This window comes from Argiope bruennichi, chromosome X1, assembly GCF_947563725.1.
Source record: "Argiope bruennichi chromosome X1, qqArgBrue1.1, whole genome shotgun sequence".
Classification (NCBI taxonomy): domain Eukaryota; kingdom Metazoa; phylum Arthropoda; class Arachnida; order Araneae; family Araneidae; genus Argiope; species Argiope bruennichi.
In genome coordinates this window covers 3,120,758-3,134,394 of record NC_079162.1, presented here as the reverse complement: position 1 = coordinate 3,134,394, position 13,637 = coordinate 3,120,758, and the positions used below count along the sequence as shown (strand labels likewise).

General features: G+C 39.6%; 2 protein-coding genes across 2 annotated transcripts; both read left to right on the top strand.

The window, feature by feature from the left end:
• The first annotated feature begins 3,676 nt into the window (after positions 1-3,676).
• Positions 3,677-4,411, top strand: LOC129958425 (uncharacterized). Its single transcript, XM_056070915.1, has one exon. The coding sequence runs from the start codon at positions 3,677-3,679 to the stop codon at positions 4,409-4,411; it is 735 nt and encodes a 244-aa protein (XP_055926890.1).
• Positions 4,412-8,264: 3,853 nt separating this feature from the next.
• Positions 8,265-9,353, top strand: LOC129958424 (uncharacterized). Its single transcript, XM_056070914.1, has one exon. It carries the CDS (start codon positions 8,265-8,267, stop codon positions 9,351-9,353), a length of 1,089 nt encoding a protein of 362 aa, XP_055926889.1.
• The last annotated feature ends 4,284 nt before the right edge of the window (positions 9,354-13,637 follow it).

The window sequence follows — 13,637 nt, the reverse complement described above, 5'->3', positions numbered from 1 at the left end:
ATCTGGAAAAGGAATAAGAAAACAATTTCGGTGCATTAATGATAGTTATAACAGTTGATTGAGACTTTGAAAATTTTAATAATGAGAATCAACTTGAAAATATAATCTATAAAATTTCAGATAAATGTTCGATCATTTTAGCTAAAAATCTTAAAACTTGCTGTTAATATAATTGAATAATAGTTGGTTGGCATTGTAATCACATGAGAATCAAGATCAATCTTCATGATGTTAGAATTACTGAATGTAAAAAGAAAAATCTAAAGGAAAATAAAATTAAATTCATGATTAAATCGTATTTGGTTAAAGGCAACAAGGAATAAAGAGGGGCTTGTAGAGTCGATCGGTTTACAATAAAAAAAATTGGTGGTGTGTTGTGTCAAATATTTTAATTCAAAGCTAAAATTAAGAATAATTTAAAATGTTATGAATTTATGACAAGATATACTGTCTAATTTTATGAAAAGCGAAGTTCTTAACAAAATTTTTCCATAAATTGACTTAAAGAGAATATAGGGTGACTTTTACTTCTACCAAATTTTTATAGTACATGATATTTTGAAAACCTGGCAGAAGGGATTCTTTAGCAAGAACTACAAATTAAATAGGGTCCGTTGAAATCAGCGCTGTTTCTCTCAAATTACCAAAAAAATTCCAGACAGCTCATCAAAAATTCTTAGCTCTGACATTTTACTGTGTTTGGCTGTTTCTTCACATTCTATCTTTGTTATGCTTATTCATCTTAAAATATTTTATTTGTTCATTTTTATTTTTATATAGTTATATTTATTTTATTTTTACCTTAATAATTAATTTAAATTGAGTTTTCTTAATTAAATATTTTTTAATTAAAAGAAGATTAGGGTTTTTTCTTTTTTATTAGTTTTTAATTTAATTAGTTTAGCTTAAGACTTAGCACTTTTAATTTCCCAAAGATGTATCTAAATTAGCCGAAATATTTTCAAAATATCATAAACTTCCGTTTGATGTTTCAAATATCCATTACATGATATGCATATTTCATGTTCTATATTTTTTTGTGAATCTTGTCTTCAAATTTTCATATGCTGTATAAACTCTTTACTTAGAAAGTGAAACCAAACAGATGGAAATGAATAAATGATATCAAAATATGGCTTTAAAATGAAACATTGTGCCTTGAAAGTAAATGAATGGCAATTACTTTAAAGGCACGAAAAAATCAAATGACCAGTGGCGGATTTTAACAACATGAGGCCACAGGCGCTAAATTATTTTGAGGAACCCTTCTAGGTAAATTATATTTATAACAAGAAATTAATATGAATTAAATTTATTTAAGCTTTTAATTTTAACTTTTAGCGATTACTTTTTAGCAATTTCTACATTATACGTATATATCAAACATGGAAATTTTACGAGTCAAGTTCACGCACATGCGCAGAATTCATTCATATTCTTAGCATTGTGCTTTTAGACCAAATTGACACCGTATTTAAAATTTTACGGGACAGTCGTAATGAGAATCTTAGACCCTTCAGTAGCTCTCGGGCTACGAAGCTTGGTGGCCGAATCGGCAGAGTGTGGAACTTAGTTTTGCTGGTCTTCAGTTCGAGGCTCGGAGCCGTCAAATGTTTTTATATATTTTTCCTTTTTTAAAAATGTATTTTAGTCAATTTCATCTTTCATTACTAGAGTTAAAATGAATTATTCCAAATCATATACGTCGAAAATAGAATTTAATTTCAAAATATTTCTATGTTTATTCGAAATTTTACGAGTCACGTTCAATCACATGCGCAGAATTCATTCGTATTCTTAGCATTGTGCTTCTAGACCAGATTGACACCGTATTTAAAATTTTAATGGACACTCGTAATGAGAATCTTAGAAACTTCAGAAGCTATCGGGTTACGACGCTAGGTGGCTGGATCGGCAGAGTGTGGAACTTAGTTTTGCAGTTCTTCAGTTCGAGGCTCGGAGCCGGCAAATGTTTTTATATATTTTTCTTTTTTTTTTTAATTTATTTTAGTCAGTTTCATCTTTCATTACTAGAGTTAAAATGAATAATTAAAATCATATACGTCGAAAATAGAATTTAATTTCAAAATATTTCTATGTTTATTCGAAATTTTACGAGTCACGTTCAATCACATGCGCAGAATTCATTCGTATTCTTAGCATTGTGCTTCTAGACCAGATTGACACCGTATTTAAAATTTTAATGGACACTCGTAATGAGAATCTTAGAAACTTCAGAAGCTATCGGGTTACGACGCTAGGTGGCTGGATCGGCAGAGTGTGGAACTTAGTTTTGCAGTTCTTCAGTTCGAGGCTCGAAGCCGACAAATATTTTTATATATTTTTCGTCTTTTTTTTTAAATTTATTTTAGCCAGATTACTCCTTCATTCCTAGAGTTAAAATGAATAATTCCAAATCCTATACGTCAAAAATAGAATTTAATTTCGAAATATTTCTATATTGATTCGAAATTTTACGAGTCAAGTTCACGCACATGCGGAGAATTATTCGTATTCTTAGCATTGTGCTTTTAGACCAGATTGACACCGTATTTAAAATTTTACTGGACAGTCGTAATAAGAATCTTAGAAATTTCAGAAGCTCTCAGGTTGCTAAGCTTGGTGGCTGGATCGGCCGAGTGTGCCATATAGTTTTGCACTTCTTCAGTTCGAGGCTGGAAACAGACAAATATTTTTATATATTTTTCTTCTTTTTTTAAAAATTTATTTTAGCCATATTTCTCCTTCATTCCTAGAGTTAACATGAATAATTCTAAATCCTATACGTCAAAAATAGAATTTAATTTCAAAATGTTTCTATATTTATTCGAAATTTTACGAGTCACGTTCAATCACATGCGCAGAATTCATTCGTATTCTTAGCATTGTGCTTTCAGACCAGATTCACACCGTATTTAAAATTTTACTGGACAGTGGTAAGGAGAATCTTAGACCCTTCAGAAGCTCTCGGGCCCTTAGGGGCTCACCTACTGTAGGTGAGTACGGGTGTCCCAATCCCGATGTTCCCAGGGATCTTTACTCCCTTTCAGTTCGCTCTCCTCTACGCCTTCTGCTTTCTGCTGTGTCTTTCCTTCCCTCGACGGCAAGCGAGGGAGCTCTCCATGAGAAGCTGTCGCCGCTCTGTTTGCTTCTTGCTTCTCATGGACAGCCAAAACCCCACGTGTTTGCCGTGCGTGGCGACCCATTTGAAAGACGGGTGGTGCACTGTGGTCCCCGGTGCATCAATCGGCTGGTCGCTAACCACCTAAGTGGTTAGTTCGCTAGGGATCAAGCGAAGGGGTTACTCCTTGGGCTTGGCGTTAAGGGTGGTCACTGTCCCCGGGGGTAACTCCCAGCGTATAGGTACCGATTAGTACTAGGGTGGATGCCGAGGCTGGGAATGACCAGAGCCGGTAATTGCCTTCCCATGTTGGGCTCCGTGGTGGGCAGTGCCGTCGGACCCGAATCACTTATCATATCGTATGGGCTCCTCCAAACGTGGTCCCTTCAGTGGGCGTCGCATTGTACCAATCAATTCAAATTTTGAGACCAATTCGACAGTTTTTTTATAATCAAACGAGTTTCTGATAAAAATGAAACCTTTGAAACAGTATCACCATTTCTTGTCCAGAAGGCCGTCTCCGCAACAGTTGGTGAAGTAACATCAATTAAAAAGATGCGTTCTGGTGACTGGTTAGTAGAGGTCAACTCTCGAAAGCAAGCCCAGAACATACAAAAATTGAAAGCCCTTGCAACTATTCCAATCAGCGTCAGCCCCCATGCATCCTTAAATACCTCTAAAGGAGTAATCACTTGTGGGGAAATCTGGAATCTCTCTGTTGATTATATAACAAATGAGTTAAAATCACAAGGAGTTGTACATGTCCGGCGAATTACCATCAGGCGTGATGGAGAAATCATTGAAACCAAACACCACATCCTAACATTTAAATCTCCAAAAATACCAGAATATATCTATGCAGGTTACATCAAACTACCCGTAAGACCATATATCCCGAACCCACTCAGATGCTTCAAGTGCCAGCGCTTTGGCCATTCAAAGACAAACTGCCGTGGTGCACTCACTTGTGCCCGATGCGCAGAAAAAGGCCACTATAGCCAGCAGTGTGCCGCAGCTGAAAAATGCGTGAACTGCGGTGGCGATCACACGTCCTACTCTCGATCTTGCTCGCGATGGCAGCTTGAAAAACAAATAATAACTCTCAAAATCAAAGAAAATTTATCCTATCCTGAAGCTAGGCGTAGGATTGTAGCTCAAACTCCTACTCCTGGCATAACATATGCTTCCGTTGCACAAAGGTCATTTTGTGCAAACTGTTCTTGCACAAGCTGTGCTAAAAACAACACGACACCCAAGCAACTCAAAAAAAGTTTCCACTTCAGATACTGAAAACTCCATTAGTAGTACCCCTGAAACTCCTCCAGTTTTAAAAAAGAAATCAAAGAAAAAAAGCTAAAAACTCGCTGACATTGAAACTTGCAAAACGCGGCCTTTCATTACAAGACGTTCCTCAAAAATTGAAAAAGTCAACATTAAAAAATTCCGTCGCTCTCGGGCTTGCGACGCAAGGTAATGTCCATAAGGACTTAACGTCCATATTCGGCATACCAAATAGCCCTGATATTAAGTTACACCCTTCTGATGATGAGGATGACTTGCAGATGAGTTGCGAGTATGAAGCAACTCAAACAAATACTTCTAAAGCTTCTTCAAAACCGCTTTCTTAATAGGTACCTTCATTTCTTGGAATCGTCGCGGCCTTCGGTCCAAACTTCATGACATTAAGTCCATTTTCAATATTTTTCATCCTATTTGTTTCGGTGTTCAAGAAACCTTCTTGACACCCAACATTCCAATCAAATTACGCGGATATAGCTGTGTTCGGAAAGATGCAGACACTGGATCGCATGGTTCTGGTGGTGTCTGTATCTTCACATCTAATTTGTATCCGAGCACGCCTCTCAGTTTGCATACTCCTCTTCAGGCTGTGGCTGTACAAGTTCAAACACGAACACTGGTCACAGTCTGCAGTATTTATCTTCCGCCCAGTATTGTCATTTGTCAACGAGATATTGACAATTTAGTGGACCAACTTCCTTTGCCTTTCATTTTATTTGGCGATTTCAACGGGCACAGTACTCTGTGGGGCTCGGAAAGTACCAATTCTCGTGGGCAGCAGATCGAACAGTTTATTGCTAACAACTGTCTCTGTCTGCTCAATAATGACGAAAAAACATACTTCCATGCGCCCACACGTAGCTTCCATTGTCTTGATCTGGCTATATGCTCTCCTGAATTGCTACCGTTGTTGAATTTGGCTGTTGGGGATGATCTGCACAATAGCGATCACTTTCCCTTAATAATCTCCCATGCTGATAGCGGCGGTGCGACTCTTTGTCCTCCGCGTTTTCTATTCCAGCGGGCAGACTGGAATACATTTTCCCAAACAGCAGTTATCAATGAGGCTATGGTTAGTAATGTAGACATTTCGAAAGCAGTACAAAATGTCATTGATTCGATAATGAATGCCGCTCACGCCACCATTCCTAAAACCACCCCACGGCTAAGAAAATTTCGTAGACCGTGGTGGAATGAAGCCTGTCGCGACAGTCATAAGAAACAAAGAAAATTCTGGAATCTTTTTAGAAAGTACCCTACGACTGAGAATTTTATCGCTTTTAAAAGAGCCAAAGCACTTGTCCGTCGCATTCGGCATCGTAGCCAGAGGGAATCTTGGATAAACTTTGTTTCATCCATCACATCATCCACTTCCTGTAAACTTTTATGGAGAAAAGTAAAAGCCGCCAATGGGATCTATCACGAAACTTCTATCCCGGTTTTAAAAACCGGTAATATGATGTATTCGAACCCATTAGATGTTGCTAACCTTCTCGGCCAAGCGTTTGCACAAGTTTCCGCGATTGATTCTTACAGCCCTCAGTTTCTGGCAATTAAGAATCGAGCGGAACAGTTGCCTCTGCGCTTCAAAGTTCGAAGAACCATTCCATATAACTGTGAATTCCGGATGCATGAATTGGAGATGGCTCTGTCTGAAGTCCATGATACCAGCCCTGGACCAGATGGAATCACGTATAACATGCTTCGCCATTTGAATACCATTTCCCTTTCCAATCTGTTACTCCTTTTTAACAGAATATGGACTGAGCAGAAATACCCTTCACAATGGCGAGAAGCTATTGTGATTCCTGTCTTAAAACCTGGCAAAGAACCATCTGTCTCTCTAAACTACAGACCGATTGCTCTTACAAACTGCCTTTGTAAGACCTTCGAGGGCATGGTCAATGCTCGTCTAATATTCGAATTGGAAAAACAAGGCTGCATCTCCCCGTTGCAAAGTGGTTTCCGTAGAGGTCGTTCTACTTTTGACAACCTCATATTACTTGAAACTCAAATTCGCAACGCATTTGTTAGGAGGAACCAAATTGTTTCTATATTTTTCGACATAGAGAAAGCGTATGATCGTGCTTGGCGCTATGGTATACTTTCCACACTATTTAATTTAGGTTTTAGGGGTAACTTGCCCATATTTTTAGAAAACTCTTTAACACAACGTACTTTTCGTGTTCGAGTTGGTAACTTTTATTCTAACCATTTTATTCAAGCTGAGGGAGTTCCGCAAGGAAGTGTCCTCAGTGTTACTCTTTTTATTGTGCATCTAAGCCAAATTTTAAATAAGTTGCCTTCATTTGTTCAGGGAACACTTTATGTTGATGATCTGCAGATCTCATGCCAAGGCAGTAACATGACGCTAATAGAGCGACAACTGCAAAACGCAGTAAATAAATTGGTAGCTTGGTGTGATAATAATGGTCACACTATTTCCCCAGAGAAGAGTAATTGCATTCACTTCTGTCGGAAAAGAAACATTCACCAGGATCCTTGTATTCGAATTAAAAATATTCCGATTCCTGTGGTGAACGAAGTACGGTTTTTGGGAGTGATTCTCGATCGGAAACTCACCTTCCTTCCCCATATATTATATTTGCGGAAGAAGTGTGAGAAATCATTGAATATTTTGAAAGTTCTCTCAAAAACATCTTGGGGGGCCGATCGAACCTCCCTTCTCCGTATTTATCAGGCAATAATTCTCTCCCTGATAGATTATGGATGTATGTTGTATGGTTCCGCCCGCTCATCTGTTTTGCGGCGACTGGATACTGTCCATCATTCTGCATTACGCATTTGCTCTGGTGCGTTTCGTACGTCTCCAGTTGAAAGCTTATATGTTATGTGTCACCAACTACCACTTTGTTTAAGACGAAAGAAAGTGTCTGCCTTATTTTATTTCCGTACTAAATCTGTTCTCAAACATCCCCTAAGCGATAATTCCTTGCCAGTCGGTCTCCGTCGACTATATAATGCCCGCCCCTCTCACATTCTTCCATTTTGTGAGAGAGCCAGATTGCTCCTGCATGACTTGGAGCTTAATACTGTTCGCGTTAAAGCTGTTGACTTTCTTAGTTTCCCTCCTTGGGATATCCCACAATTTTCATACTTGAATCCTTTCACAGGATTCGACCCCTCAGGGGCTCACCTACTATAGGTGAGTACGGGTGTCCCAATCCCGAGGTACCCAGGGATCTTTACTCCCTTCATGTTCAAACTCCCCTACGCCTTCTGCTTTCTGCTGTGTTTTTCCTTCCCTCGACGGCAAGCGAGGGAGCTCTCCATGAGAAGCTGTCGCCGCTCTGTTTGCTTCTTGCTTCTCATGGACAGCCAAAACCCCACGTGTTGGCCGTGCGTGGCAACCCACTAGAAAGACGGGTGGTGCACTGTGGTCCCCTATGCATCAATCGGCTGGTAGCTAGTCACCTGAGTGGCTAGTCTGCTAGGGATCAAGCGAAGGGGTTACTCCTTGGGCTTGGCGTTAAGGGTGGTCACTGTCCCCGGGGGTAACTCCGAGCGTATAGGTTCCGGCTAGCATCAAGGTAAGCGCCGAGGCTGGGAATGGCCAGAGCCGGTGGCTGCCTTCCCTTGTTGGGCTCCGTGGTGGGCGGTGCCGTCGGACCCGAATCTTTTCTGATATCGTATGGGCTCCTCCAAACGTGGTCCCTTCAGTGGGCGTAAAGTTTACCATATTACCACTAATATTCATTATTTTGATAAGTTTTTTGTAATCAAGCGCCTATCGGATAATAAAGAGACCTTTTCTTCTGTTTCACCGTTTCTTGTGCAGAAAGCAATATCAGCTACAGTTGGTGATGTCCTATCTATTCGGAAAATGCGATCTGGTGATCTGCTAGTGGAAATAAACACCAAAAAACAAGCACAACAAATTATCAAACTCAAAGCTCTTGCAGATATTCCGGTTTCCGTGAATTCACATACATCTCTAAATTTCTCCAAAGGTGTTATTACCTGCGGAGAACTATTCAATGTGTCTTTAGAAGAAATATCCCATGAATTGAAACCACAAGGAGTGACGCAAGTTCGCCAGATTACAATTCGGCGAGAAGGTCAAATACTCCCAACTAAACACTATATACTTACATTTCACAGTCCTAATATACCAGAATATATATATGCGGGCCATATAAAGTTACCAGTTCGACCGTACATTCCGAATCCATTAAGATGTTATCAGTGCCAGCGATATGGTCATTCCAAAGTAAATTGCCGCGGGACACTAACTTGTGCCCGTTGTGCTGAAAAAGGGCCTGACAGCCAGCTGTGCACCGCAAAAGAAAAGTGCGTGAACTGCGGTGGTGATCACCCTTCATATGCTCGATCTTGCCCACGCTGGAACTTGGAAAAACAAGTGACATCATTAAAAATAAAAGAAAATTTATCATACCCCGAAGCCAGGCGTAGGGTCCAAACTCAAACTCCTACTCCTGGTGTAAGTTATGCTTCCGTTGTCCAAAAATTGTTTTGCATAAATTGTTCCTGTGAGAACTGTATGAAGCAGACTACAAAGACAAAACCTCCTGCAAAAACTTCTGAATCTGATTCTGAGAATTCTGTTAAAAGCCTTCCAGAATCTCCTAAACCTGACCTGTCAACATCGAAAAAAATTCGGAAAAAAAAACCTCAGTCCTCACTGACATTAAAACTCGCAAAACGTGGTCTTTCACATAAAGACCTTTCCTCGAAACTGCAAAAGTCTACTTCACGGAATTCAGTTGCTTTGGGGTTGGCGAAAGATGGTATAGCCCATAAGGACTTAACGTCCATTTTTGGGGGCAAACCAACCATTCCCGATTTTAAGCTCCATCCATCGGAGGATGAAGATGCACTTGATATGAGTTGCGAAGATCAGGCAACTCCAATAAATGGCCATTCTCTCTCCTTTTCCAAACCTCGCTCGTAATGGGTACCTTCTTTTCATGGAATTGTCGCGGCATACGTTCCAAACTTTCAGACATCAAGACAATTTTAAACAAATTTCATCCAATTTGTTTAGGTATTCAAGAAACCTTCTTAACACCCAGTATTCCAATAAAATTGCGCGGTTATAATTGTACCAGGAAAGATACAGACACAGGATCTCGGAGTTCTGGTGGTGTCTGTCTCTTAACCTCAAATCTATATCCAAGCACACCTCTTACTTTGCATACACCTCTACAGGCTGTGGCAGTGCAAGTTCACACACGAACATTAGTCACAGTCTGTAGTATATATTTACCGCCTCATGATGTCATTAATCAACAACATCTTGACAATTTAGTGGACCAGCTTCCTAGACCACTTATTATACTAGGCGATTTCAACGGGCATAGTGTTTGGTGGGGTTCAGAAAGTACTAATTCTCGTGGGCGACAGATCGAGCAATTTATTTCTAATAACTGTCTCTGTCTCCTTAATAATGACGAGAACACTTACTTTCATGAACCCACACGCAGCTTCCATAGTGTTGATTTGGCCATATGTTCTCCTGAGCTCATGCCATTGCTGAATTTTGCTGTAAGCAAAGACCTTTACAATAGTGATCACTTCCCCATTATGGTCTCGCATGCTGATAGCGACGGTGCGACTCCTTGTCCTCCGCGTTTTCTATTCCAGCGAGCAGACTGGGATGCTTTCTCTCATTTGGCAGAAATCACTGAGATCATGGTCAATACTAACGATATCACGGACGCTGTGCAGCAAGTCGTTGACAGCATAATAAGTGCCGTAAATGCCACCATTCCAAAGACCTCCCCACGTCTGAGAAAATTTCGCAGACCGTGGTGGAATGAAGCTTGCCGCGATAGTTATAAGAATCAGAAAAAACGCTGGAATATTTTTAGAAGGTACCCTACGATAGAAAATCTTGTGGCTTTTAAGAAAGCCAAAGCCTTAGCTCGACGCATTCGCAGACGTAGTCAGAGGGAATCTTGGATCAAGTTTGTGTCTTCGATCACATCCTCAACTTCCACCAAACTGTTGTGGAAAAAGGTAAAAGCTGCAAATGGGATTTATAGTGAAACTTCCATTCCTGTTTTAAAAACAGGAAACTTAGTGCATTCCTCCCCATTAGAAGTAGCTAATATTCTTGGTCATGCTTTCGCACAAGTTTCCGCAATTGATTCCTATAGTTCTGAATTTCTGGAAATTAAGAATCTTGCGGAGCGACTGACTTTGCATTTTAATGACCGAAATACTTTAACATACAACTCTGAATTCAGGATGTTTGAATTGAAAACGGCTCTGTCTCAAGCCGGAGACACAAGCCCGGGGCCAGATGGAATAACTTATAGCATGCTTCGCCATTTAAATGAAACCTCCTTATCTAATTTGTTGTTACTTTTTAACAGAATTTGGACTGAACATAAATACCCTAAACAATGGAGCGAAGCTACTGTAATTCCAATTCTAAAACCTGGAAAAGATCCATTAAACCCTCTGAACTATAGACCTATTGCCCTTACCAACTGTGTTTGCAAGACCTTTGAACGCATGGTCAATGCTCGTCTAATCTTCGAATTGGAGAAACAAGGATGCATACCCCAGTTTCAGAGTGGTTTCCGTGGAGGCAGATCAACTTCTGATAATCTCATTCTATTGGAAACCCAAATTCGGAACGCATTTGTCAGGAGGAACCAACTTGTCTCCATTTTCTTTGATATTGAGAAAGCATATGACCGTGCGTGGCGCTATGGCATACTTTCTACACTTTTTAAATTTGGTTTTAGAGGAAACATGCCTATATTTTTACAGAACTTTTTATCTCATCGTATATTTCGAGTTCGTATTGGTAGTTTTTATTCAAATCATTTTATACAAGCTGAGGGTGTTCCACAAGGAAGTGTCCTCAGCGTCACACTTTTTATTGTGCATCTTAGTCAAATTTTAAATTATTTGCCTTCATTTGTTCAAGCCAGTCTCTATGTTGATGATCTGCAGATCTCATGCGAAGGTAGTAACATGAATTTAATCGAACAACAATTACAAAATGCAGTCAATAAAGTGGTTACTTGGTGTAATAAAAATGGTCACGCTATTTCTCCTGAGAAGAGTCAATGTGTTCACTTCTGTAAGAAGAGAAATATGCATTTAGATCCTGTTGTAAAGATACGTGATAGACCAATTCCAGTTGTGACTGAAGTAAGATTTTTGGGAGTGACGTTCGATCGTAAACTCACTTTCCTTCCACATATATTAAACTTGAGGAAGAGATGCGAAAAAAATTGAATATCTTAAAAGTTCTCTCCAAAACATCCTGGGGAGCCGATCGAACCTCCCTACTTCGTATATATCAAGCAGTCATTCTTTCACGAATGGATTATGGCTGTGTGGTTTATGGGTCTGCCCGCCCTTCTGTTTTGAGACATCTTGATACTGTCCATCACTCTGCTCTCAGGATCTGCTCTGGTGCTTTCCGCACCTCTCCAGTTGAGAGTTTATATGTAATTTGTCACCAGTTGCCACTTTGTTTGCGGCGTCAAAAATTATCTACCTTGTTTTATTTCCGTGCACAATCTGTCCCAAACCATCCCATTCATTGCATGGGTTTTCCTGAAAACCTTCAAAGAATTTATGATGCCCGACCTTATCATATTCTTCCTTTTTGTCGGAGAGTCAAAAATTCCCTGCACGACTCGGACCTTAATAACGTTGCCATTAAATTTCTTGATTTTTATTCTTTTCCTCCTTGGGATATTCCCAATTTTTCCTTTTTGAACCCTTTCTTGGGGTTTGATAAATTTTCAACTAATCCTGTTATTTTCCAACAAATTTTTCATCAGCACCGCTGTCAGTATTCTTCTTTTACCCCAGTGTTTACAGATGACTCAAAATCAGATGGATATGTTGGTTGTGCCATTGTAACTCCATCTAATACACTCAGCTATCGGCTAAACAACGTTTGTTCTGTTTTTACTGCTGAGTTGGTTGCAATATCTCACCCACTACAGGAAATTTCACTCTCTACTCAGCGTAGTGTTATCATATATACCGACAGTATGAGTGCTTTGGAAACACTTTCTCATTTCCGCAACCATATGCATCCAGTCGCTTTTGAAATTTTGTTTAACCTGCGGATACTGAAAAGCAGGGGCTTTAATATTCTTCTCTGCTGGGTTCCGAGTCACGTGGGTATTTCGGGCAATGAAAAAGCTGATGTTGCAGCTAAATCTGCATCAACATCTCTGTCTCTGGCCCTCCCATATTGTGACGTCAAAAAGTTATTTATTTATCAACTCTTTAAAACTTGGCAAAAATCATGGGATCTGCAGATCCAGAACAAACTACATTTAATAAAACCCACGATTGGTTTGTGGCCAGTTTCACCTATACGAGAGAATGATGTTAAATTGACTCGCCTCCGTATAGGACATACTCGCTATACTCATCGTCACCTCATCGTCGGTGAAAGGGTGCCAATGTGTACCACTTGTAATATTGCTTTTAGTATTAAACATATCTTAATCGAATGTCCCAATTTTAATGTTCATCGTCGTAATATTTTCTACTCGTCTTCTGTTAAATTACAGGACCTGGTGGGTGAAACACACCACCCAAATATTTTCAAGTTTCTAAAAACCATTGGCTTTTATTCTTGTATTTAGTAATTTTGACTTTTGTTCATGTTCCACCTTTTACTTTGCTTCATTGTAACACTTTCATCACATCAGTATTTTATTTAAATCATTAACATAATTGCACAGTAATTTCCTGCATTTTTATGCTGATCATTTTCGCTTTTATATTTTTTAATGTGTTTGGTTTTATTGTTGGCCTTTTTTCTTACCATCTGCTTGGCGCAGCATGGCCAAATATGGCTCTTGCGCCAATAAACCGCACAAACCAATTAACCAACGAACCTTCACAGGATTCGACAAATCATTAACTGCTCCTTTTGTTTTCCAACAGCTATTTTTATATCATCGCTATCGGTATTCCTCCTTTGTGCCAATTTTCACGGATGGCTCAAAATCGGATGGTTATGCCGGTTGCGGCATCATACTTCCATCTGATACACTTAGCCACCGTCTGCATAATTGCTGCTCAGTTTTTACTGCCGAGTTGGTAGCAATTTTCTGCGCTCTTCAGAAAATTTCATCCTCTACTCAGCGTAAATTTATTATTTACACCGATAGCATGAGTGCTCTGGATACACTATCGCATTACCACAATCGGATGCATCCGATTGCCATTAAAATTTTATTCACCT

Coding starts and splice junctions, on each gene's coding strand:
- LOC129958425 (XM_056070915.1), top strand. CDS start 3,677: ATGCGTTCTGGTGACTGGTTAGTAGAGGTCAACTCTCGAAAGCAAGCC.
- LOC129958424 (XM_056070914.1), top strand. CDS start 8,265: ATGCGATCTGGTGATCTGCTAGTGGAAATAAACACCAAAAAACAAGCA.